The following is a 24,109-nucleotide window of genomic DNA, read 5'->3' as shown; positions in this document are numbered from 1 at the left end:
TTTGCTACACTCACAAAACGTGTCAAGTTTTCTATACAATTCACTGAATGCCTTTTAGCACAATGTGGCATTTACTTCATCAATAAACAGGAAGGATTATCAGTTTGTTCGCACGATGCTCTGCAGTTACTGTACATAATAGACTTATTCAGCCTTCAAAAATATATTACTTTTTTCTTATCCTAATTGTGTTTTGTGTAAAAGATTTCTTACGATTATTTCATACCGATACATAAATACATTTTAAACTTAAGAATGAATCAAACTGTGCATATTGTTCTTAATTGAACATTAAGTGACAACATTTTAAGTGCAATGTTAGCATTTAAGAAGTGGCAGGCAAACAATAACGATTTTTTATCATTTCTTAAAATAGTTTTAAACGAATAAAGCGTGCACTAAAGGTCATTTGAAACGTGTTATTAAATTAATTGAAATATATTTACTTAACAATCTTTTAAAATAAATTTAGATACAAAGCTAAAAAGAAAAAGCCAGCTTTTATTTTAAAAAATGAAATTTTGACGTAGGCGAAAAATAACTAAGAGAGATACTCGTAGAGCGAGACAAGTGATGGTAGCCCTTCGACTGACATTATCTTGTCAATGGTGAAGATTTTATATTCACAGTGAGTTGTAACATTTATTGTAACGAACAAATCAATATGCAGGAAAGATATCTAATAATTAAAACCGGGTACTTTGTATTTGCGCGAGGGCCGTTTTGTAGTATAAGCAAGCCGAAAAGTGATGTTTCCATCTGGCGTTACAGATTGTTTCCCTCTTACGTCACATAATGTTTTAACGTAAATTAATCACGTGACAATATGTATATGTAGGCGATGTTTAAGAGGCAATCATTACATACTTACATAATGGTGATTATGCGTTGTCTCTGAAAACAATAAACATTATTAAACAAACAAAACATCACGATCAATAATTTTCTAGCTTCTAGCATACCAAATAACATTCTATTAGACTGGCAAAAATAAGCAAACAAACTTTTTTCATAGTGTTTGACTGCTCATGGTACCATAACAATGTTGCTATGGAAACCTCTTCATCTAAGTACAATACGAATTTCCTTGCTAAATATATATTTACTTGAGGTAAGTGTTGGTACTCACACACAAAATTCTTAAAAATAGCAATACTTTTATAAAAGATATCGCAAAATTATACAAACTTTCCGAACAATCTTTTTATTACACATATAAAGATAGGCAGCATGTCTTTTAAACTATTAAGTCTTTTGTTTATCTTTACACTTAACGGTTATTAATATTATGTTGATTTTATCACCTGTTTAGAAGTTGAGATTTGTTCCGTTATCGGAATACCCAGCCTATAATCATTGAGTTACATTGTAAATGGCGGCGCCACTGAAAATTGCATTGATAGGTATAGAATTCTATATATTCTTTAAATGTTTTTTATTTGATTTTCTTTTAAATATACACGTGTAGTCTATAGCCGGACAAGCCAAAGCCCGTGCCCGCTTCGCGGTCCCGGCCTTTGACTTCCCCGTATAATTCAGGGGTACATGCATATACTTTATTATGACTTAATTCATACTTTTTTTACTTCTTTTTATCTACCTTAACAATGAAGTGTTTTAAAGAAAAAACGAAACATCTATCCGCTCGCACTCAATTGACAGTAGTCTAAGATTTGATAGTATGTAAATCATTCCGTCTTAAATACGTACTGAGCTTAATTTCTCATTTGGTACAAAAAGGTTGCCTGTTTGGCTTTAATGATTAAAGAAGATCAAAGGAAAAATCCCATCTCGGCAAGCCAGTGAGAACGACCGTCCGTCCGACAGGCCAACATCTAATGATTTATTAATTTTAAAGCATTCATAATTTTAAATTTAAATTTAATTTATTTTTAAAGAAAGAAGAAAATCGTATAACTCAATGGTGTACATGAAAAAAGTTTAATACTATGCAGTGAACATTACTTTATGGTTTAGAAAGCAAAACGCATACGGAGAATGAATTAGCCTTGCTTTATACCTTAATTAAAGATGTAGATTAATTTGGAGGCAGGACATTTTCATTTACAATTATAAAGGCCCAAACAAATGGATCTATCAAATAGTAATATAACACATAAATATATACGGAAAAGGTTAGACGCAAAGACAGTTTGGCCATGATACAATTTCGACGTACAGACACTATTGTTGAATGCTATCGGATATGTTATAAAATACGACTGTTAACGCAAGATATTTAACGCAAAGGCATTTAACACTTGTTTCGTGGCGAATACTTAATGTTTAGCGACTTGCAAAAATTGGTAAAAAACATATTTATAAAATGAAAACGCAATTTGAAAGTCGAAACCAAGAACAAAGCATTTTGCATACATTAAAGAAAATTAAAGAGAAAAAAGAATTAGCAATTTTGTAAAATGATTTTGGTATTTGCCCAAGCTGTTAGACATTAAAAATGTGATACATTGGAAATGAGAGACTCTGCATTTATAAATTTTACAGTCGGATCTTAAACGCCCACATACTTACAACACATAATGAAATGCTTTAGTTCTGTGTTTATGAAACCAAATGAATATTAATATTTAGTTGCCAAACCTTTAAACAATAAAATTATTGGAAATTTGGAAAAGTTTTGCACACACAAACTCAATTCTTTCTTGTCAAACGAACTCCTGCAAACAAAAGTGCATTCAAATAAAGCAAGAATAATAACTTATATATGCGCGCAACAAAAATTATTTCTTAAGTAACAATCTTGGTAAAAAGTAAAACTAGGAACTTGAAGAGAGATATGTAATATTTACATGTATAAATTGAATTTGTTTTTATGTCTTACAGATTATCTGAGGTATCTGTGTAACATGCGCCCTAAACACGTGAATGACTGGAAATTTCTTTCAGATTAAAAATATTCGAAGCATGGAAAGTAACACGACAGTTGTCTATGAGATGAAGGATCAAATTGACTGCTTACTTGGATCACAACAGGGTCACAACTTAGTTCCACAGAGTGGTGCGATTGGGAAAAGGGACCGTATTTTTTTCTAATTAATTAAGAGCCAAACAGAAAGTAGTAGTAATGTTGATGTTCCTAATGTGGATGTTTCTGATTGGAGGGGAGGGGGTGCTCATAAAAACATTGTTGTAAAGAATTATGACGCGCTAGTATTACGACAACCGACGTTTGATAAGGAATTTCTAAAACACATGGCAAAAAGATTGATTCTAAAATTTATTTTAATGAACGACAGTTTAGTATTTTCTCAGGGAGACTTGATTTTGATAAAATAACGGGAAATGCTACACAGGAAAAAGTTAATACAAGCTACCACTCATAGCACCAAATTACATTATTTAAAACGTTTAAGGTCACGAACGTCCATGCTCAAGACAAAATGTGTCAGAAGCCCATATTCCCAGTACCCCATTGCCCCAATCTGAATATATTTGTAATTTTCTTGTCTGAGTTTTAATGTATATATATTTTGTCCACGGTTACGGTTTTTATACATGAACCAAGTGATATCTAACAGCATATTAAGATGTCGAAAATGTCGAAATAATCTTGTAGCGCACCATATGTAAAATAACGTCAAGCATGGACGATACTGCAGGTTGATAACACCGTGGTGTCGAAAAAATGTGATAATGACAATCCTTTTTTGTTTGTTTGTTCTTTATTTTCTTTTTTTTCGCAATCGCAACGGTTGAATAAATATAAACACATTACCTCAAAACAATTTTAATTTATATGCAAAATATTCATTAACTATTCATATATTTAAAAAGAGATATATTTTTCACGGCTGCTGAATAACAATTTATGTTTATTTATCATTTTTCTTCAGTTGACATTTCAATATTTTGAACATTAATGTCATCTGTCTAATATTTAAGGTTTTTTAATTTTGATCGGAACAAAAATAAGCATTGTAAATTTTCTCACAGAATTATTTATCATAGACGTAGTTGATATAAATATTTCATAAATATAAGAACATGTACAAGAAATATATGTTTGAACAAACAACGGTATGGACAGTTAAAGTAAGAGAATTATTATTAAAAAAAATAGGAGAACTAAATATCGAAGATAGTTTTGTACAGTAAGTAAAGGAGAAAGTTACAGAATATAAAAATAGGAGCACTAAAATATCATAGATTGTACTGTTTTACTTCATTCTTCTAGCTCAGAAATATATCTCCGGCAAGAAAGTTATAATAATTAAAAATATTATGTTGTCAACAACCACATGTATTTTACTCAATGCCATTTAAATTTAAGCCCTTTAAATTATATAAAAATAAAAAAAATATCTTTACCTTTTTAATTATTAGTGTCCTGTTATATCAATAAAATCACTCATTTGCCATCAGGCTTTGCAACCCTTTCCTTTTCTTGTATTTGGTCAGAGGTATAATTTTAAAATTATTGATTGAAAATTAATAAACACATGTTGTCTTTCCTCATCTTAGACAGAAACAAACCATTTTCGGGGGTAATTGTCTTTATTGAAAACTTTTGGATTATGCAATAAAAGTTTTAAACGTATAGAAGTGAGGAACAATGACATTTGATTAATCAATGACTCGTAATTGATATTTTCATTGGAATGTAATCTGCCTTCCACATAACGAAAGACTAAAAGCTAAAAGATGATTGAAGATAAAGAATATTGCACTTAATTTGCATGGGGATTAGCATCAAGAAAATTCGAAAGAAATACATTCATTTTTGTGGATATTCGCCAAAGTGTAAGCTTTTCTTTGTTAGATTATTTTCATGCTATACAATTTACATAAAGGAAATATAAAAAACAACAAATATATTGATCAAATAGTGTATGTTGAATCCAAAAGATTTTTATTTACATTTGCATACCAATTTAATATTTGTGAAGAAAATGCTTATAAAATGCGTCGTAAATAGTTTCCCCTCTTAGACCCGTCTGATAATGTGTTACATAAAAGTTGTCTTCCTTGAACGCAGTCACCTTAAAAGCCTTATCCTTCATCTGACTATACATGTATATTGCGTCGTTAAAATTAAGGCGTAAGTTTAACAGTCAGCCTATAGTCTTTATTTGGAAAAACGCTTGTTTTGAATAGCAATCAAATGCAACACTTCAATAAGAGCTAGCATTCGAGTAATATAATATATTTAAAGAATAGAAAAAAATTGACATAGCTTAGGCAGGCTATAAGTTAGTTATTCGTCATTTAACAATTATTATCATGACAGCCTTTTTTTTGCTATCGCAACGGTTGAATAAATATAAACACAATAGCTCAAAACAATTTTAAATTGCATGCAAAATATTCATAAACTATTCATATATTTAAAAAGAGATATTTTTCACGGCTGCTGAACAATAATTTATGTTTGTTTATCATTTTTCTACAGTTGACATTTCAATACTTTGAACATTAATGTCATCTGCCTAATATTTAAGGGGTATTTAATTTTGATCGAAACAAGAAATAGGCATTGTAAATTTGCTCACAGAAAGAAAATATATTCATTTTTATAGACGTAGTTAATATAAATATTTCATAAATATAAGTACATGTACAAGAAATAATATATGACTGAACAAACAACGGTATGGGTAGATAAAGTTAAAGTCAAGAGAATAATTATTAAACAATGTCTAAAAATAAGTATATAAAATAAATATCATAGATTGTTTTGCAGAGTAAGTAAAAAAGGTAGTTATTTAATATACAGAAAGAAGCACTATATTATAGTTTGTACTGTTTTTCTTTATTATGTCTAGCTAAGAAATATTTTTACCGCAAGAAAGTTATAATGATTTTGAAATATCACAACGTCGTCAACAGCCCCATGTTCAGAATTTTACTAAATTCCTTTAAATATAAGCTCTGAAAATAATATATTAACTATAAAAATATCGTAACTTTAATTTTATTTTAAGTGTCCTGCTTTGTTGTCCAAAAAATAAAATTTATTGTTAAAAGATCGATAAACACATTTTGCCTTTTCCCTTTTCTAGACAGAAACAATTTCGAGAGTATAACTGTCTTTATTGAAGACATTCGGACAATACAATAAAAGACTTAAACACTTTAATGTATAGAAGCGAGGAACAATGAGCGTTGACTAATCAGTGACCCGTAATTGATATTTTCATTGAAATCTATTCCTCTTTCCCCATAACATTATAGTAAAAGCTAAACTAAATGATGATTAAACATACAGAATATTGCACGTAATTTGCATGTTCAAGTTAAACCAACTGAAAATTAATTGCAGTTAATGTAACTCGTCAATTCGTGTTTAATGCTTATCACTAACCCATGTCATAGGCTGGATTTAAATCCCGTTTCCAATCACCCTCTAACATTGCGTGATTGCACCAATGATCATCGATAATGCCAACATAATTTGTTTCTTTTGTATCTCTTTTACCTTATCATTTGTAAGATTGTTTCCAATGATATCTTTGATCCGCGAATAACTAACTTTAAGACTTCCTAAGCTATGTTAATTCTTTTTTTATTCTTTAAATATTTAATTTAACTGGAATGCTAGCTTTTATTAAAGTGTTGCCTTTGATTGCTTTTCAAAACAAGCGTTTTCCCCAATTAAGACTATAGGCTGACTGTTAAACTTTAACCTTAATTTTAACGACGCAATATACATGTATAGTCAGATTTTTTGCAACGTTTTACACGTTACTTCGTTTTGTTCCTGGTGGTCATAGCAGTTTGTTACAAAGCGGAATAACGAAATAGGCAAACATGACAGTCATTTATAAGCGTGGATTCCGCGCACGGATATCAAATCGTCAAATATTTGCAGCAATGGCAGCAACGGCGCATCCGCACAGTCTGGTCAGGATCCTTGCTGTTCGTATCAGTTTCTCTTCTTGTTAAAGGGATTTTAAGCGAACAACAAGGATCCTGATCAGACTGCGCGGATGCGCAGACGTATCTGGATCCGTGCTGGTCGCAAACCCATTATGTTGGTTTTGTCGTGTCGCGGCTAAAATATGTTTCAAAGTTCTCGAACGTCCACATTAATTCCGGAGTAGGTGATAAATACTTAAGACCACATAACGCATGTGAACTGGATGCAGGAACGATGGTTAGGAAACTACCCGCCTATATGACTGAAATACTGTTGGGAAAAGGCGTAAAATGAAACAAACAAACAAACATGTAGTTCTGGTAGACCGCGGCCCAAAATCTAAGTGTTCATTGCATGACCAAGTTCTTCAGTACAACGTCTCGTCGTTAAATTGGTAAAATGGCGATATTCGCTTCGCACAAAACGGGATTCTGTGGTCGCATTATTCTAATTGTATAGGTAGCTTTATTCTTTTTTAAAGCTTGTATTTTTGGAATTGCACATTATCAGCGTTGGGATATATAAGATGACGACGACCATCCGTTACCAGTATGGAGTCTGTTCAAACTGCACGAATGTTCATACTGTCCTGGAAATTTCGGTGGGGATAAGGGTTTAACGGTGACTGCGTTCAATGAAGACAACTTTTATGTAACACATTATCGGACGAGTCTAAGAGGGGCAAATTATTTACGACGCATTTTACAAGCAATTTCTTCACAAAAATAAACTTGAAATGTAAATATAAATAAAAAAAAATTTGATTCAAAATACACTGTCGGATCAATATATTTTTGTTGTTTTTTTGTTTGTTTGTTTTTTTTCTCTTCTTTATGTAAATTGTAAAGAATGAAAAAAAATCTAACAATGAAAATCTTACACTTGGATGAATATCCACAAAAAATGTTTGTCTTTCTTTCGAATTTTCTTAATGTTTGACAACAAAAAATACACCATGTCAAAAAAAAATAATATAAGATATCAGTTTTGAAATAAATGGTTAAACGCAAAATATTGAAACGCCTCTAAAATTATTTTGTAAACGGTCTATCACCATTGTCAATCTCATTCTCAAGGTGAATTTTAGAATCATTTTATTGTTTATGCAAGCTTTAAATATCTACAGAACGTACTAAAGAAATTAGAGAAATGATGTTTTTCTTTTCTTTTTTGTCTTTTTTTTTTTTCATTCTCGTAAAATAATCGGAACAATATATCAAGTATTGTACAATCAAAATATAAATAGATTCTAATAACAAAGATGTTATAAATTACCTGAAAGTCTATCCTTTTATATCCTTATCTTTTATATTATTGTTCTTGTATCATATTAACCTGCACACACGTATCATGTCGGATTTAAATCCCAAATAAATGAAAAAAAATCATTCGTGCACTCGTTTCATAATATACCTACGGTAAACTTATTCAAAGATCAATATTCTATATTCACTGAATGAAGAAAAGTGTTCTTTTCAATGGTTTTCTAAACACTCTTTGGTAAATGAACCATTTTGATGTATTCAACCCATTCAATAGAAAAACATATGTAAAACAAAATGAATTATTCAGTTTTAAGACATGTCGAACATGAAACTTACATTGTTAAATTATTCATACGGACATTAAATACCTTGATTAGCACCACCTCATTTGGCATGGGAATACTTTGTTTAACTCGCGTCGTTTGTGTTTGCAGTATGATGACCTATGTTGACGTAGTTTAACTTGCCTCATCGGATATGCATTATAACAAATTAGGCCTGCCATATTTCCTTCGAGGGCACCACTCATTTATCAAAAGTGTTTATAAACAGAAGTTCAAGTATAAAAGCCAGAAGCAAATCTATCTTCAAAAATATTTATTGATAACAGCTTTGTTAAGTTCTCAGAAATAGAATTGTAGGCATACATGTTGCTGATGTCGAATCGTCATTGTGAAATTGCACTCAAAACATTTTTTAAAAATGAAAACACTTGATAGCTCACTATAGTTCGTTTTCTTCGTTCAATTATATGACAAATTGCGTTGTTTCCAACTTTAAAACGGGCTATAACTGACCGGAAAATTCAACATTGAAAAGGATTATCTCCTGCGGTCCGGAGACCGTAGGGTATTGGTACGCGTTTAACTTTTGAGGCATGGAGGAGCACGTGACCTGTTTTCGGTACATGGAGGAGCATTTGATATGTAAACCGTACATGATTGGTTAATTGACCTCTTGAAAACCTACCTAAATACCGTGTGCCGGTACGTTACGGATTTACCTCCGAATTACACCTAATTAAGAACAAAAAAACAATTACGTGATATTTCTAATTTTCTATAATTATTTTACCGTTTCAGGTGGAAAAACTTGAATGATGTGTTTTAAAATTATCAATGTTTCTTTAAAATCTATCTCAAATTTTACAATCAATAACTTGTTTATACTGAAAATCTACAAAATTAAAATATTCGTAATGGCATCTGCCATAATAAATAGAGATATTTTCTGCGTAAACTTGTGTGTTTACTTTATTATTTGTTTGCTCGGAATTATTCATATAATGGTAGGCCTATTTAATCATTTTCTTAAAAAAAAAGTTTTACGTACGACCTTCTCCGGCCTTCAACGGTAACCAGTTTCCAAAGACCTTCTTATTGTCAACTATAGTCCTGATACAAACGTTTATTTATCCCCACATACACAAACAGTGTTGAAAATAGTTCAATGAAATCTCTTAATATCATTAAAAATGTTTCCCGCAGGAAACCATTTTACTTGTATGTAGTCTGGAGTTTATTCCCTTAACACTACTTTCCGTAGAAACAATTGGAATATCTCGGATTTTATAACATGGGCCCGTGGTTGAATATATAAGCAAAACTGGAGGAATGTATAACGTATAGTAATTATAATAGACATCCACAGTTGACTATGATAAAAAAATATGTCTGACAATCATATGCACATCGATGTAAAATTATAACCAAATCCGAATCAACAGGTAGACATTTTGTACTTTCGGTTTCTACAATCATAATAATGCCTAAGTTCATTGAAATATATTGTTTACTTTATTATCTATAAATAAACTTAATTTTGGCAGAGTTTCAATTGATATATTGGTAAAATTTGATCATTTTTTCCTAGTATTAAATTATTATTTGTTTATGTGTTTAGTTTCTTGCGAAGGTTGGACCGAAATACGGTATCCTTTCTTTGTTTTCTCACTAGTAGTATGTTCTAGACTGTTATCCATGCTTGACGGAAAGGGCCGAGAAGATGCGATCGCCATAAATTGTAAATGACTACAGGAACCAGAAAATTCTGTTCGTTGCTTTTATGGTGCAATAAAACATATGATTTAGTCCGCTTGGGTGATGTTTAATATCGTCACGTCTTGAGCAATGAGTTTCGTCAAACAAAGTTTTTCCTTCTCATGAGAAGGAAGAATTATAGTTGAGATAAAATGTATCATGGGGAAAATATGTTTGCCATTTTGATCCTAAGGTTCAATTATCACAAATATACCGTTTTATGTCGTCTGCTTCTATTCTACCCTGAACGTAATTCTTCCTTATATTTAAATGTCTGCATGCATTCATTCTAAATGCTTTTGACTTACATGGGGAAGTTAAAGGATGGAATATTTCTATATTTTACAGGGAAATTTTCAATGTCATTTTTATTTTGTGCCGCCATTTTAATGTAATTTAACGATAATCTGCGGTGTATTCCGATAACGGAATAATCGCAACTTTTGGCTTAACATTGATTGTTGAGGTGATCCGATTGAAAACGGAAGAAGTGCGTGAAATATCGGAAAATGTAAAATGAAAAATAAACAAGTTGTTTGTTCATAGGCTTTGACTACTAAATGTCACATATGAGTAAGTTTCAATAAACATAATTCTTTCTTTATATGAAAAGGAAGAATTAATAAGGTGTACGATTTTTCAACTCGCTGTATTGTCTGGTATAGATTTCTTTAATTCGCTACATTGTGTATGCTTTGTATACGTTTCTTTGACTCGCTACATTGCGAATAATTTAAGATAACCTAGGGAAACATTTGTTTTAGCTAACTGAATTATGTATGCTGTAAAATAAACCTTTGTTCATCTCCCATCCCTTGTAAATGCTTTAAAATTACCTGAATATACCGTTGTTTAACTAGCTACAATATGTACGCTGTAAATTACCTAAGAATAACTTTGTTTAACTAGCTACATTGTGAATGCTTTAAAATTACCTTATTATACCGTTGTTTAACTATCTGTAAAATTACCTACGTATAACTTTGTGCTGCATTGTGAATGCTTTAAAGTGACCTTAATATACCGTTGTTTAACTAGCTACAGTATGTATGCTGTAAAATTACCTACTAATAATTTTGTTTAACTAGCTACATTGTGAATGTTTTTAAGTGACCTAAATATACCGTTGTTTAACTAGCTATAGTATGTTCGCTGTAAATTTACCTATGTATATCATTGTTTAACTAGCTACATTGTGAATGCTTTAAGGTGATCTAAATATACCGTTTTTAACTAGCTACAATTTGTACGCTGTAATATAACCAACGTATAATTTTGTTTAACGATCTTTATTGTGAATGCTTAAAGGTGATCTATATATACCGTTGTTTAACTAGCTACAGTACGTACGCTGTAAAATTACCTACGTATATTTTTGTTTAACGATCTTCTTTGTGAATGCTTTAAGGTGGTCTAAATATACCGTTGTTTAACTAGCTACAGTACGTACGTTGTAAAATTACTACGTATATTTTTGTTTAACGATCTTCATTGTGAATGCTTTAAGGTGATCTAAATATACCGTTGTTTATCTAGCTACAATTTGTACGCTTTAAAATTACCTACGTATAATTTTGTTTAACGATCTTCATTGTGAATGCTTTAAGGTGATCTAAATATACCGTTGTTTAACTAGCTACAGTACGTACACTGTAAAATTACCTACGTATAACTTTGTTTAACTAGCTACATTGTGAATGCTTAAAGGTGATATAAATATACCGTTGTTTAACTAGCTACAATTTATATGCTGTAAAATTACCTACGTATAATTTTGTTTAACGATCTTTATTGTGAATGATTTAAGGTGATCTAAATACACCGTTGTTTAACTAGCCACAGTATGGATGCTGTAAAATTACCTACGCATAACTTTGTTCAACTAGCTTCTTTGTGAATGCTTTAAGGTGATCTAAATATACCGTTTTTTAACTAGTTACAGTATGTTCGCTGTAAAATAACCTACGCATAACTTTGTTTAACTAGCTACATTGTGAATGCTTTAAGGTGACCTTAATATACCGTTGTTTAACTAGCTACAGTTTATATGCTGTAAAATTACCTACTTATAATTTTGTTTAAGAAGGTACATTGTGAATGTTGTAAGGTGACTTAATTATACTTTTGTTTAACTGGCTGCATTGTGTAGGCTGAAACATTACCTAGGTATACCTTTGTTTAACTAGCTACATTGTTTAGGTTGTGATGACCTAGGTAAAGCTTTGTTTAACTAACTTCATTATGAATGCTTTATGATGGCATAGGACCTCTGACATAGGTATACTATTGTTTAACTAGCTACATTGTGAATGTTTTATAATGACAAATATAGGATTTGTTTAAGCAAATACATAATGAATGGTTAATGATGACATAGGTAAACATTGTGTAACACTTCATTAGGAATTGTATGCTTTATTGTAATATATATAAATACTTTGTTCAGCTTGCTAAAAAGAGTATTTGTATGATAGAAAGTGTTTTTTTGTTTAACTTGCTTCATTGTTAAGTATCTATGATGTCTTGGGTATATTTGTTTAAACTGCTACACTGGGCTTGAATCTAATGACATAAATATATATTTTTTGAAACGCTACATTGGGTTTGTTGCATTATGACACCGGTGTACTATATTGAGACAGTTTTCTACCAACCTACTAAACATTAAATTCAGGCAATTTACAAGGGCATGAATAATGGGGTAATTCAAAGTAGTACATCCAGAAAGAAAGTGCAATTTAGACCATGAGTAGAACCACCGACGTTTTGTAAGCAAGCTGATTATCTTCCTCACATGAATGAATCCAAAGTCCCTGTCGTGATTCAAACCTACAGCGGTGAGGGTTTTGAAGTCAAAGACCTTAACCACTCGGCCACGGACGCCCCGTTTTATTATCATTAAATGGACCTTATTAATAAAATTCATAAAAATGATTTAAGTTATTTACAATATCTTTTGTATTAATAGAATGTTCCAACATTTATACTTAACTGAAGATCTCATATCGTCATAAAACAGTTTTCCACCTTCACCTTTCCACATGGTCTGATTCTCACCAAGGACGTCAATAAACATTCGTCATCTACAGGCGCTGTTTTGGGTATTAGTGTCACTCATTTTTCTCATTGACGACGAAGGCATGAAGTGTTATAGCACAGAGGTTAGAAATAACATCAAAGAGCCGAAGTCTGATGTCATTATAGAAGTGACACTCAAACAAGAAACCGTTGTTACTTTCCAGAAGGCCTAATTGACACTATGGTGAGGGTTACTTATTTGTTCTGTTGTATAGTCTATTATATTTCTGTATAGGCCCGCTGAATGACTATAATGACCATGTGCTGTATTTTCAGGAATTGCTTCATCCTCATAAACTATGAAATTGAGCATGCCTACATACGACATGCTTGTCTAAACATAAGTATAGCTACAACTTACCATATCATTTGTTAAAGAAGCGTATAGGTTTTTTAAAATGGATATTGGTTTTCTGTCTCATTCATATTTATTGCAATATTTAAAATTCAATCATTAACGCTCTGTTAGCCGCAGAAATATACAACAACAACACAGTTTTAAATGATGTTACCAATCACGAAATCAACTTTAGTGCAGTTCGTGTGTATCATATCTTTATTCTTACATTTATCTTTAATTATTATAATGATTTCCTACTATAAAATGGTTACTTGCTAGTAAAATACCATGTTTCTCACATAAAAGACTATACATGAGTATAAATGAAATTACAGTTATACAACATGTTTTTCACGAAATCTGGCATAGTTGCAAAAAGACAAGTGTTCTCTACTTATTTTATGAAATTATAAATGAGAAACCTTTAGATATACAAAGATAAACGATACCAATTTCAAAAAGTAAATTGACGATAAAAATATCTAATTATCATAAAAAGGTATATAAAATGTTCATTTAAACGTTCCAGAATTTTAAAAGCAAAAAGTTTAAATCACTTTGCCTGGCAAAATGAAAAAGATATAAAATGCATATCATATTTTTTTAACAAATTGCTGGTAATGCTTGAAGTAAGATGAAACGCGTTATGGGTGAAAATAAATATGCAAAAACAGAGGGTGCATCATTTTTTATGACGTAAAAAGGATGTAAACGGTGACGTGATAAGCAATCAAAATAACGTTACCTCAATAACATTTGAGCCGCGTCATGACAAAACCAACATAATGGGTTTGCAACCTGCTTGGATCAAGACCAGCCTGCGCATCCGCGTAGTCTGCTCAGGATCCATGCTGTTCGCTTACAAACCCTAATGCAATTAGAGAAACTGATTGCGAACAGCATGGATCCTGATCAGACTGCGCGGATGCGCAGGCTGAACTGGATCCGTGCTGGTCGCAAGATGTTAACAAACCCATTATGTTGGTTTTGTCATGATGCGGCTCATCTTATTATTCATGTTTTAAATCATTACAAAACTAGCATTCATCGCGTTACTGCCATTTTGAATTTGAAATAAATTTGAAATAAAAAGAAAAAAAATGACCAAAAGTATTTCAGAATATGAAGTAAAATTTTACTGAAAACCGAAGAAACGGTGGCTAGTCTTGACACCTTTTTGGTAATGAAAACATCTTTGATTACTTGTTGCCACATTATACAATTAATGCGGAGATCAAACAACACTTAGCGCCACACCCGCGCAAAGGATTTGAAAATTTATCTGAAAAATGTCAGGGCTTTTTATCTTTTAGCTGAAAAAATGTCTATATATGGGTGAAATGTTCATGATAATTAAATAGTGTTTGAGTTAATGATTTAAAATATAATAACAACGTTATGTTTTTAAACATCCCTGTTTACCAACAGTAATATATACAAAATTAAAACACCGTTTATTTATTGATAAATCCTTATTACAGTGAAAAGAAGTTATATCGAGGGTATAAAGGACATGTGACTTTGAAATAACTAATATTACTTCAGAAAGAATTTTTTAAAGTAAATGCATTTCAACGCCCAAATTGGTTACAATGGTATAATCATTTCTGTAGAAAACCTATTGATACATCATGATGGTTTAAAGTGAAGAACAGACACACTGGCTATTTGTAATAAAGAAAGTATCGCCATACCCATGTCGACACACCCAGTTTGCACTGCAAATAAAAGTTAAGTCAAACATATAATACATATTTTCACTTGATCTGAGTGATTGCTGCATGCAAAACAAACAAGGATATTTATACTGTATTTACTATAAACTAATACGTTAGCCAATGAAAAATAACAGGTACGTAATATGTTAATTGATATATTTATCTATAACAGGCTTAACCATATTTTTTTCAATCTATTTTTTAGATAAAGAGAGGTAAACATACCAGGACATAAATGAAACTCTGTCAAGTCTAACGTAAAATACCACCTCATTTGAAACTACATTTATATCTTTTATTCGTTATTACGAACCGTGGCGAGTTTCAAATTACACCCGATTTGGGTAAGGATGGTAAAACGAAGTTAAAATAAAGTCGGTGTAAAATTACCAAAAGTGCAGCGCATGTGTCGCAATTTTACCTATTTCGTAAGTGTTTAACCATTTGAGTGTACAAGGTAGTGTAAATCAACGGTTCGGAGTGGAAATAACATATCTCATTTGATAATTAAAGGAATTCACATGTAAGAAGGTATGTATCGAAAATTTAGTCATAATTGAATAGCAAATCGGTTTGAAATAGTTTTGTTCAAAGTTATACGGTTGTCTCAGTGAAGGTTTGAAACACAAGATTCAATTTATTTGACAAAAAACTAAAGACGGTTGTTATTATGTTGTATTTACATGTATTGTGGAATATTGATCTCTCTATTGAAACTTTACGATTTGATATAAATAGCGGGTACTTCCTGAATCACGCATAACATATCAAATTTAAAATAAGTTAAAAATAAAGGCAACAAAAGGTATGACGCAATATATATACATGAATGTAAATTTTATTTAGAATGTTAACAATAAAAAACTAAAAGAATTTATATAGATTTACTTTAGCCGACAAATATAAGTCCCGGATACTTTTACTCTATTTTGACTGGATGTTTGATGTCCCGGAAAATCCCTCGCTCCAAGTAAACTTCCCTATTCTTATTTTAAAGTAAGGGTTACAGTTCTCCCCCAGTTTATTTTACACATCGGACAATTAATCCCCCACCCCCGTTTGTTTAGTTCAAATTATATTTTATTTATAACTTTTACAAAATAAAATACAATAAATGAAATTAACGGATTGTGCGTGAAGCTTAAATAAATGATTTATTTTTAAAAACTCTTTCCGGGAATACAAAAGGTGCATCATCCGATGAAATGATAAACCAAAACTGCCAAAACAAATAAACCGGAAGTTGTCCGGGACGGGAATCGTTCGGGATTCGAGAACCCTCGATAAATGTTCAGTCAGTTCAGAAGTTCGTTTAGCTCCATACGTTGTGGACAATGTCATTTGCTTTTATACTCATATGTTGTTGTTTAACCCCTCCGTGGTCGAGGGGTTAGAGTTGATGACTTCTAATCCAGTTACCTCTCTGGCGTGGGTTCGATACCCGGGAGATGCTTTGGTAGTTTAGCGCGGAGGAAGGTAGTCTAGTACTGGTGTAACTCTCCAGGAACGATGGTTAGGAAATTACCCGCCTATATGACTGAAATACTGTTGGAAAAAGGCGTATAATGAAACAAACAAACAAACTTGTTGTTTTTGTTGTTGTTGTTGTATTTTTGTTGTAATATGTTATTGAAAGTGTAAAGATTGTCCTCTGCAGACAATACTGACAAATGCTGACATTACATGTATATGCTGGAAAATGACTAATCTTTTCTATTACTTATAATTTATTCGTTACGTTTTACGTCAAATCAAATTAAACAATTAAAATGTTTACTTACTGGGTTCGTGTTTTTAATAGAAGAACGAAAACTCTAATCCTGTAAACTAATAAAAACGGTGGCTCGAAAGATTACTCTATAATTTTTCGGTGGTGGGATATTTTTACTATTACCCATTACTATTGCCCATTCTATTACCCATGATCTGTTGTTTTTTTAACTGAACTTTATATAACATTAACCCAATTGTTTACATAAATCTCACTATTTAGGCAACTTTTCTTTTCGTTTATTCTTTGAGTTCATTCTGATATCTACCAGAGCGATAAAACATAAAGTTCGCTGTGTTTCGTTTAGAATTCAAAAGCCTTTTACATTCAAACTTATTTCACAACATGTTTCATTTTCTTCCCCTTGTGCAATGCATATTGAATGACTTACTCCGCTGTATGATTTACCCATTTAGTTGCCGGGGGATTATTCCACTCAGACAAAGGTTTTGAGTGGTCACTCTTGTATCAAGTTGTTAATTTTCTATTCAACAAAAGGGGGTTTAAGACTAAAAAAGCAGTCTATGTTAAAGACAACTAATTCATCTACTTAGAGTGACTCTGGATTAGAACAAAGCAGTGGCCGACGCTGGACGAGAAACCAATGGAGACTGTAACAAGATACTAACCAAAAATAAAAAGTTTCTGAGAAATAAAATGATAGCATTTCTGAGGCATAATAGGCCTTTAAATCTTTATTGGTATTGAAATAACAAAGTTCTGTCAAAAATTGCGGTGTGAAAAAAGAGGTCACTTAAAATTATAGAGAACAATACTAATTGTATTGGACTCGTTCACAGCTTCAAAACCTATATCAGACTCGGCTAGCACTTCGTCCAATATAATGTTTACGGTTGTTTACTTGTCCAATACAATTCAGTATTGTACTCAACAATGTATAATAAGCTCATATTATCACATTGCGTTTAATGGCATGTAATATAAGCTTCATAACGTTTTCTAGATATAGAGTGATTTATGTAATATAATAACAACCTGACATCATAAAGGCCTATACAATTCGTAACAATGCTGTAAATAAACGCGAAAAAATTAAATATAACATAGTTATTTTATTTTAAAAAAAAGTCATGAAAATGAATATCATATTCCTTGATATGCGTTGAAACACTCTAAAAAATCTTTAAAATGAAATAATTGTTAAAGGCAAATCCAATTTCTTAAATTCGCATAATAAATACTTATCAAGAGATAATATAATAAAATTCTTAAATTACATAATATTTTTTCTTATAACGACATTTTATCAAAGTCTTTATTTCTTGTCATTGAATTATCATGTAGAATAAATGAAGTAAAAGTAAAGTAAAGTTAGGTAAAGTAAGGTAAGGTCAGGTAATGTCAGGTCAGGTCAGGTCAGGTCAGATATGGTATGGTATGGTTTGTTAAATGTTAAGGCAATGTGAAAGGTATGGTATGGTATGGTTTGGTATGGTATGTTATGGTATGGTATGGTATGGTATGGTATGGTATGGTATGGTATGGTATGGTATGGTATGGTATGGTATGGTTTGGTTTGGTATGGTATGGTATGGTATGATATGATATAATATGATATGATATGGTATGGGGTAAGCTAAGCTAATATAAGCTAAGATAATGTCAGGTTAGCTAAGCTTATCTAAACTCAAGTAAGCTAAGCAAAGCTAAGGTCAAGGTAAGGTAAGGTCATGAAGGTAGTAAAGTAAAGTAAAGTGTAGTAAAAGTAAAGTAAGTATTAAAGTAAATTCCTTACAATAGTGACATGTGTTTATAAAAATATATGATTTACCATAATTGCTTGATTTTCTGTTTAATGGATACTTTAAACATTGATTTATCTTCACTTTTATTACGCTTATTTGTTAATATTGCCAGTTTGACATACGTGTGTACATAGTGAATAGCATATAATAATCGATATTTTAACTATTATTATCATTTTTACTATAATTATTAATTATATACCTATACTTCTCATTATTTGTCAAGATATACTTCATACACGAAAATTTGTTTTCTGCCGATTTACGTATTTTCAAAACGCAAATCTAAAATATATTTGCCATTCTTATATAAAAATATTGAATAGAGAAGTATATATTTTCTATTTATTTATTTACTTATTTATTTATTTATTTTTAAAATATCTGGATCATGCTTAAAGTTTGCAAAGACAAAACATATTTTCATTAAATTTTAAGCATATTTACAAATTTCAAAACAATTACGCGAATGGTATGTAAATAACTATTTTTTAACAACCGAGAAATGACATTGCGCAATTTCAAATTGAAAATGTCGAAAGTCCGGGTGTATGAATATCTAATAACTTAATTGTTAAAAAAAAAGATACTTATGCATACGTAAGAGCTATCGGTTTAGATTTGATTTTAAATGATTGTTGCGTGGAAGCAATTACCTTTCATAAAAAAAAAACATGAAAGTTTGAAAATTGTGCACGTGCGTGTGCCTCAACGTGTACCTAAAAAGGCACGGAAGACTTGCTCTGAAAGACATTATGTTGTTTATTTAAGATGTATGTTGACAAAAATCGGCGAAAATCGTTCATTAAACGTATAATGGAGTGGCTCATTATAGATGTAAAAACACTCATCCACCGTACTTTGGTAAATGACCTATCTTATCTATGAAATGCGTTTATTTCTTTCTATTTTTTTTTTTTGGTGTCCTATTAAATATTAAAAAAATAATAAATCATTTGCCACTTACCTGAACATCTTTTGCATCTCTTGCTTTTTGCCAATTGTATTATTGAAGGAATTTATGATGGAACTCAAAATACCACTTTGTTTACATTTTACTACCTTTATGTTAAATAATTCGACATTCAGTGCCATTTCCTTCAGGTGATAAGTAACCTAATCTTAGTATCAGTAAACAATATTTTTGTATGCTACTCCTCGCATATGGGGTACCGGAAAATTATTTCGTTACTGAGACATGATGTGCCTTTAAAATCTCATCCGCGACAAGCGTGGATTAAATTCCACAAAGGGTTAATTTAACGAAATCACTGTGCATACAATGTCATGCAAACTAATAAAACTAAATATGTCATGTGACCTGCGATTACAGCCTGGATCGGGCGGCCCGGGTTCGAATCCCGGGCGGTGCAGTTCACTTTTGTTGTGATTGAGCATGAAATATTTTCTACGGTAATTCGCACTGTACTTCTGCTTTGGTATGTACAGAAGTTATCAGTTCCTTGCAAAAGTGAAGGAAGGATTACTGGTAAACCCAGGAACGATGCGGTAGCTGAACTGTGCTATGGTAAATTCAATACGGCTTACTGCCGTGATCCGGAATGAAAAATACTAACACCACCGTTACATTAACATAATAAAAAAACTGACGTTTTGATTGTAAAGCTTAAAAAAAACTCTTATATATTTTTATAATTATTATTTATAATTGTAATTATTATTATCTCTTATTCATACAACTATGTTAGGTGACGTACAAAAAGTTATTCATTTTACCCACAAACCAGAAGCTAATTAGTTTTGACATCCGTGTAACGCCCTGAACAAACACTTCATTACCATAAATTATAATCGCAAGGTCCCTAAATAAAGTTTTACACAGTATGAAATAACTTCGCTGAGATTTTATCAACAGAATTTTAATCAACATAATAAAAGCAGTGAATTCACCGTCATATAAATGAATGAAAATATATTAGTTATAACTTATAACATAATGTGTATTAAATTACTATCAAATGAATGCCTACTATCAATACAATGCAATATAAAGGTGTTTTTATTATTACTGTTACTAGTTAAATTATCATCATTATTAATACTATTATTATTATTATTATTATTGATAGTTTACCTGAACAAAATGCCCAGACGGGCGCTTTTAGGTTGGCAAGTTGTCCGCCCTCCGTCGTTCGTCGTTAGTCATTGTCCATAAATACTTCACACAACATCTCCTAAACTATATGGTGGAATTCGACCAGTCCTCACAGGAATGACGCTTAGGTAGCCCTCTGAAAAGTTATACAAATGATTCCAGTTCATAAGCAGGTCAAATTAAAATATACTTTTAAATATCTCTTCTCTAAAACTACATTGACCAAAGCTACGACATTGTGCAGGTAGCATCACATTGAAGTCCTCTACTAATATTGTACAAATTATGTCCCTTTTCACAATTTGACCCGCCCTAGGGATCATTTAGTTTATGTAGACTTGTATAGAAACAAAATCCATTGTTGTCTTCTTTTGTGAAACAACGATGGTCAGAACTTAAATATTTGGCATGTAGCATTGCCTAGTGGACATCTACTAATTTTATATGAGTCATACCCTGGGTTCAAAATTAGTACCCACCTTTGAGCTCCTTAATTTAAATAGACTAAGTATAGGAAAATTGTTAAACTGTCTTCTTTGTAAAACTACAGTACACAGAGTTTAGATATTTGTCCGTAAGCGGTGCCTAATAGTCATCTTCCAATGTCATATAAGTCACACTCCAGGAGTAATAAAGGATCCGCCCTGAATTTGTCTTAGTTTACATAGACTTATTTAGAGATAAAAATATGTAAACATTTTCTCTGAACACATAGAGACTCACAGTTTCCCCTGAGATATCTCTGCGTCTCCACTCTGCCTTAGGCGCGGACGTTTATTTTCTGAATGCGATCTTAATAAATATAACAAAAATAACTGGAGCTGTCACGGAGATCTTTCCGCTTCCAAGCCACGCCTATTGCGTCAGGACCAAAATAAATGTATGAAAAATAAGATAATGTAAATAAACATTCACTTTCACGCCAAGACTGATTTACGGCATGAAACCGGAATACTGTTTGCCATTTCTTTTTTTTTTCTTTTTTATTTAGCTTCTATATTTACTTATACACCTGTATATCATTAAACATTAAAACGGAGTCAAAATATGGCAAATTCTTTATAAATTGTTATCTTGTTTGACGTGTGTTATCACGCTTGAATAAACTTTTATTTATACATGTTATAGATGCAGCGAAACTACATTTTTGTATTTGCGGTCATAAACTTCATTTACACTTGTATTATAAAGATAGTCAGCTTCCATATTTGATATTTTGTCAGTCTATATTATAAAAGCTTAAAATTTCAGTTTACATAATATCATCTTACGCAATATAAAATGAGTGCGCAGAAAGTTTCAATCTTATTTAGAAACTCTCTCCTAAAGTGTCAGGTTAAGAGGTAGCGTGCTTCTTAGTTCATAATTTTACATCTTAAATGAACCCTATTTGTGGCTGTGTTGTAATTCATTTTAAGATTGATACTATCTGTTACCGAGCTGTAATAAATTTTTAGATTATCACTATCTGTTACAGAGTTGTAATTTCTTATTTTATCAAACCTATCTGTTACTAAGTTGTAAGTCATTGTCAAATCAACACTATCTCTTAATGGGTTTGTAATTTATTGTAAAATTGTCGCTATATGTTACTGTTACTGGGTTGTAATTCACTAACTGTTCCTGGGTTGTAATTCATACTTTCTCTTACAGTGTTGTAATCCATTCAATTTTAAATAAACACAATCTGTAACTGGGTTGTAATTAAGTGGAAAGTCTTATTCGTGTTATGTCAATTTATTGTATGCAATTTATAAAAGGACATTTGCCTCGATGTAAAATTGTTTGTGATAAATTAGCCCCCCTTAAAACCGATGTACCCCTATCATGAATTTATTAAAATCTCTTTACAAGTACGTTCAGCGCTTTGATTAATATTAAAATTCAGACTGTTTAATACATTCTGTGTTATGTTTCAGGATGCTTTATTCGATTCTTGGCTATATTTTACTTCCATGTAAGTATAAGACCTTATAAAACATTTGTATATACTTTTTATAGGATGAACTCATTTCCTCTATGTAGTTTTGTAGTACGGTTCTTCAATTTATCTGTGTTACATTTAAAGGCCCATGAAGGCAAGCAAAATAATAATATTTCTTTTCTGGAAAGAGTTTTATTTTTGATGTCTTGATTGCAGTTAGTTAAGTTGTTGTTTTTTTTTTTTTTTTTTTTTTTTTTTTTTTTTTTTTTTTATTTCTTTTTTTTACAATAAGTACTGTACAGTATCATAGATCTGGTATCTCGCATGTAAACATTGTGCTTCCGTTTTCAAATATTATTTTACATTCGACGCAATATTTAATCTAATAAAAAAAATTGATACGTCACCACTAGGTATTTTTCATTTTTTTATCGTAAATACAATTTTATTGATCTTCTGTTACTTTAGAGATTCAAAACAAAATTAAACTGAAAGGTTATGTGTTATTTAAATAAGATAAAAAAAACAATTCAGGAATATGTGATGATATCAGTTCCATCAGTCTTATGATATAAATGTCAATCAAATTGCATTGCCCATAAGAGCGACACGTTTTAACAATTTAAATGCATGTGTTCTTTTAAAAAGCATTTTAAATTTGACTGCTTATGCATTTGTTCACTATGGCAATTTGTATTGACATATTTAAAGTTCTTATGTAGAATCTGTTAAAAATGGTATAAAGGAGTTAATGATACCCTTATTTCAGCACTGATAGCACATATTGTTAATTGTCAAAAACCAACATGGCAATCACCTACAGATGGTAGTTCTTATACTCTAGACATTAGTCTAGCTGAAGCATGTACAGCAGATGAAAATGTTGCTGGTAACGATCCTTTAAGAGCTAGATCAAGCGGGGATACTGTTTATTATAGGTAAATATAAATTTTTAAAGTTTGTAAGAGTATCATTATCACGGTAAGGAATCATGTGTCTTTCACGGTGACGCGTTCTGACAATATCGCGGCCTTTACATGGATTTTCCAGGTAATACGTATAATTTTCCTTATATTTACATACAGAACTTGCTGTAGCCTACACGGAATAAAGAATTGTTGTCGCCTATTCCTTATTTTTCACCCCGTGATTATAGTTCTTACAAAAACTCAAAAATCGACCGATTTAATCGTATAGTTTATGTTTTTGTCTTGT

At 31.3% G+C, this 24,109-nt stretch overlaps 2 protein-coding genes across 2 annotated transcripts in view; one reads left to right on the top strand and one right to left on the bottom strand.

Annotated features, from left to right (window-relative positions):
- The window catches only part of LOC132738632 (uncharacterized), a 45,752-nt gene extending 32,495 nt beyond the window's left edge, over positions 1 to 13,257 (bottom strand). The window contains exon 1 of the mRNA XM_060726191.1: positions 13,169 to 13,257. Coding sequence (XP_060582174.1) covers positions 13,169 to 13,257 — 89 coding nt within the window. The remainder of the gene's footprint in view (positions 1 to 13,168) is intronic.
- A 2,320-nt stretch (positions 13,258 to 15,577) lies between these two features.
- LOC132738630 (protocadherin Fat 4-like) overlaps positions 15,578 to 24,109 on the top strand; it is a gene marked incomplete at its 3' end in the record, with an annotated part of 44,708 nt that continues 36,176 nt past the window's right edge. The window contains 3 exon segments of the mRNA XM_060726189.1: positions 15,578 to 15,848; positions 22,890 to 22,927; positions 23,664 to 23,832. Of these exon segments, the coding sequence (XP_060582172.1) occupies positions 22,891 to 22,927; positions 23,664 to 23,832 (206 nt within the window).

The sequence above is a fragment of the Ruditapes philippinarum genome, unplaced genomic scaffold (genome assembly GCF_026571515.1).
Source record: "Ruditapes philippinarum isolate M1 unplaced genomic scaffold, ASM2657151v2 ctg338_1_1_1_1, whole genome shotgun sequence".
Classification (NCBI taxonomy): domain Eukaryota; kingdom Metazoa; phylum Mollusca; class Bivalvia; order Venerida; family Veneridae; genus Ruditapes; species Ruditapes philippinarum.
Note: the sequence above shows the minus strand (reverse complement) of the source record. Positions and strands in the feature narration are given on the sequence as shown.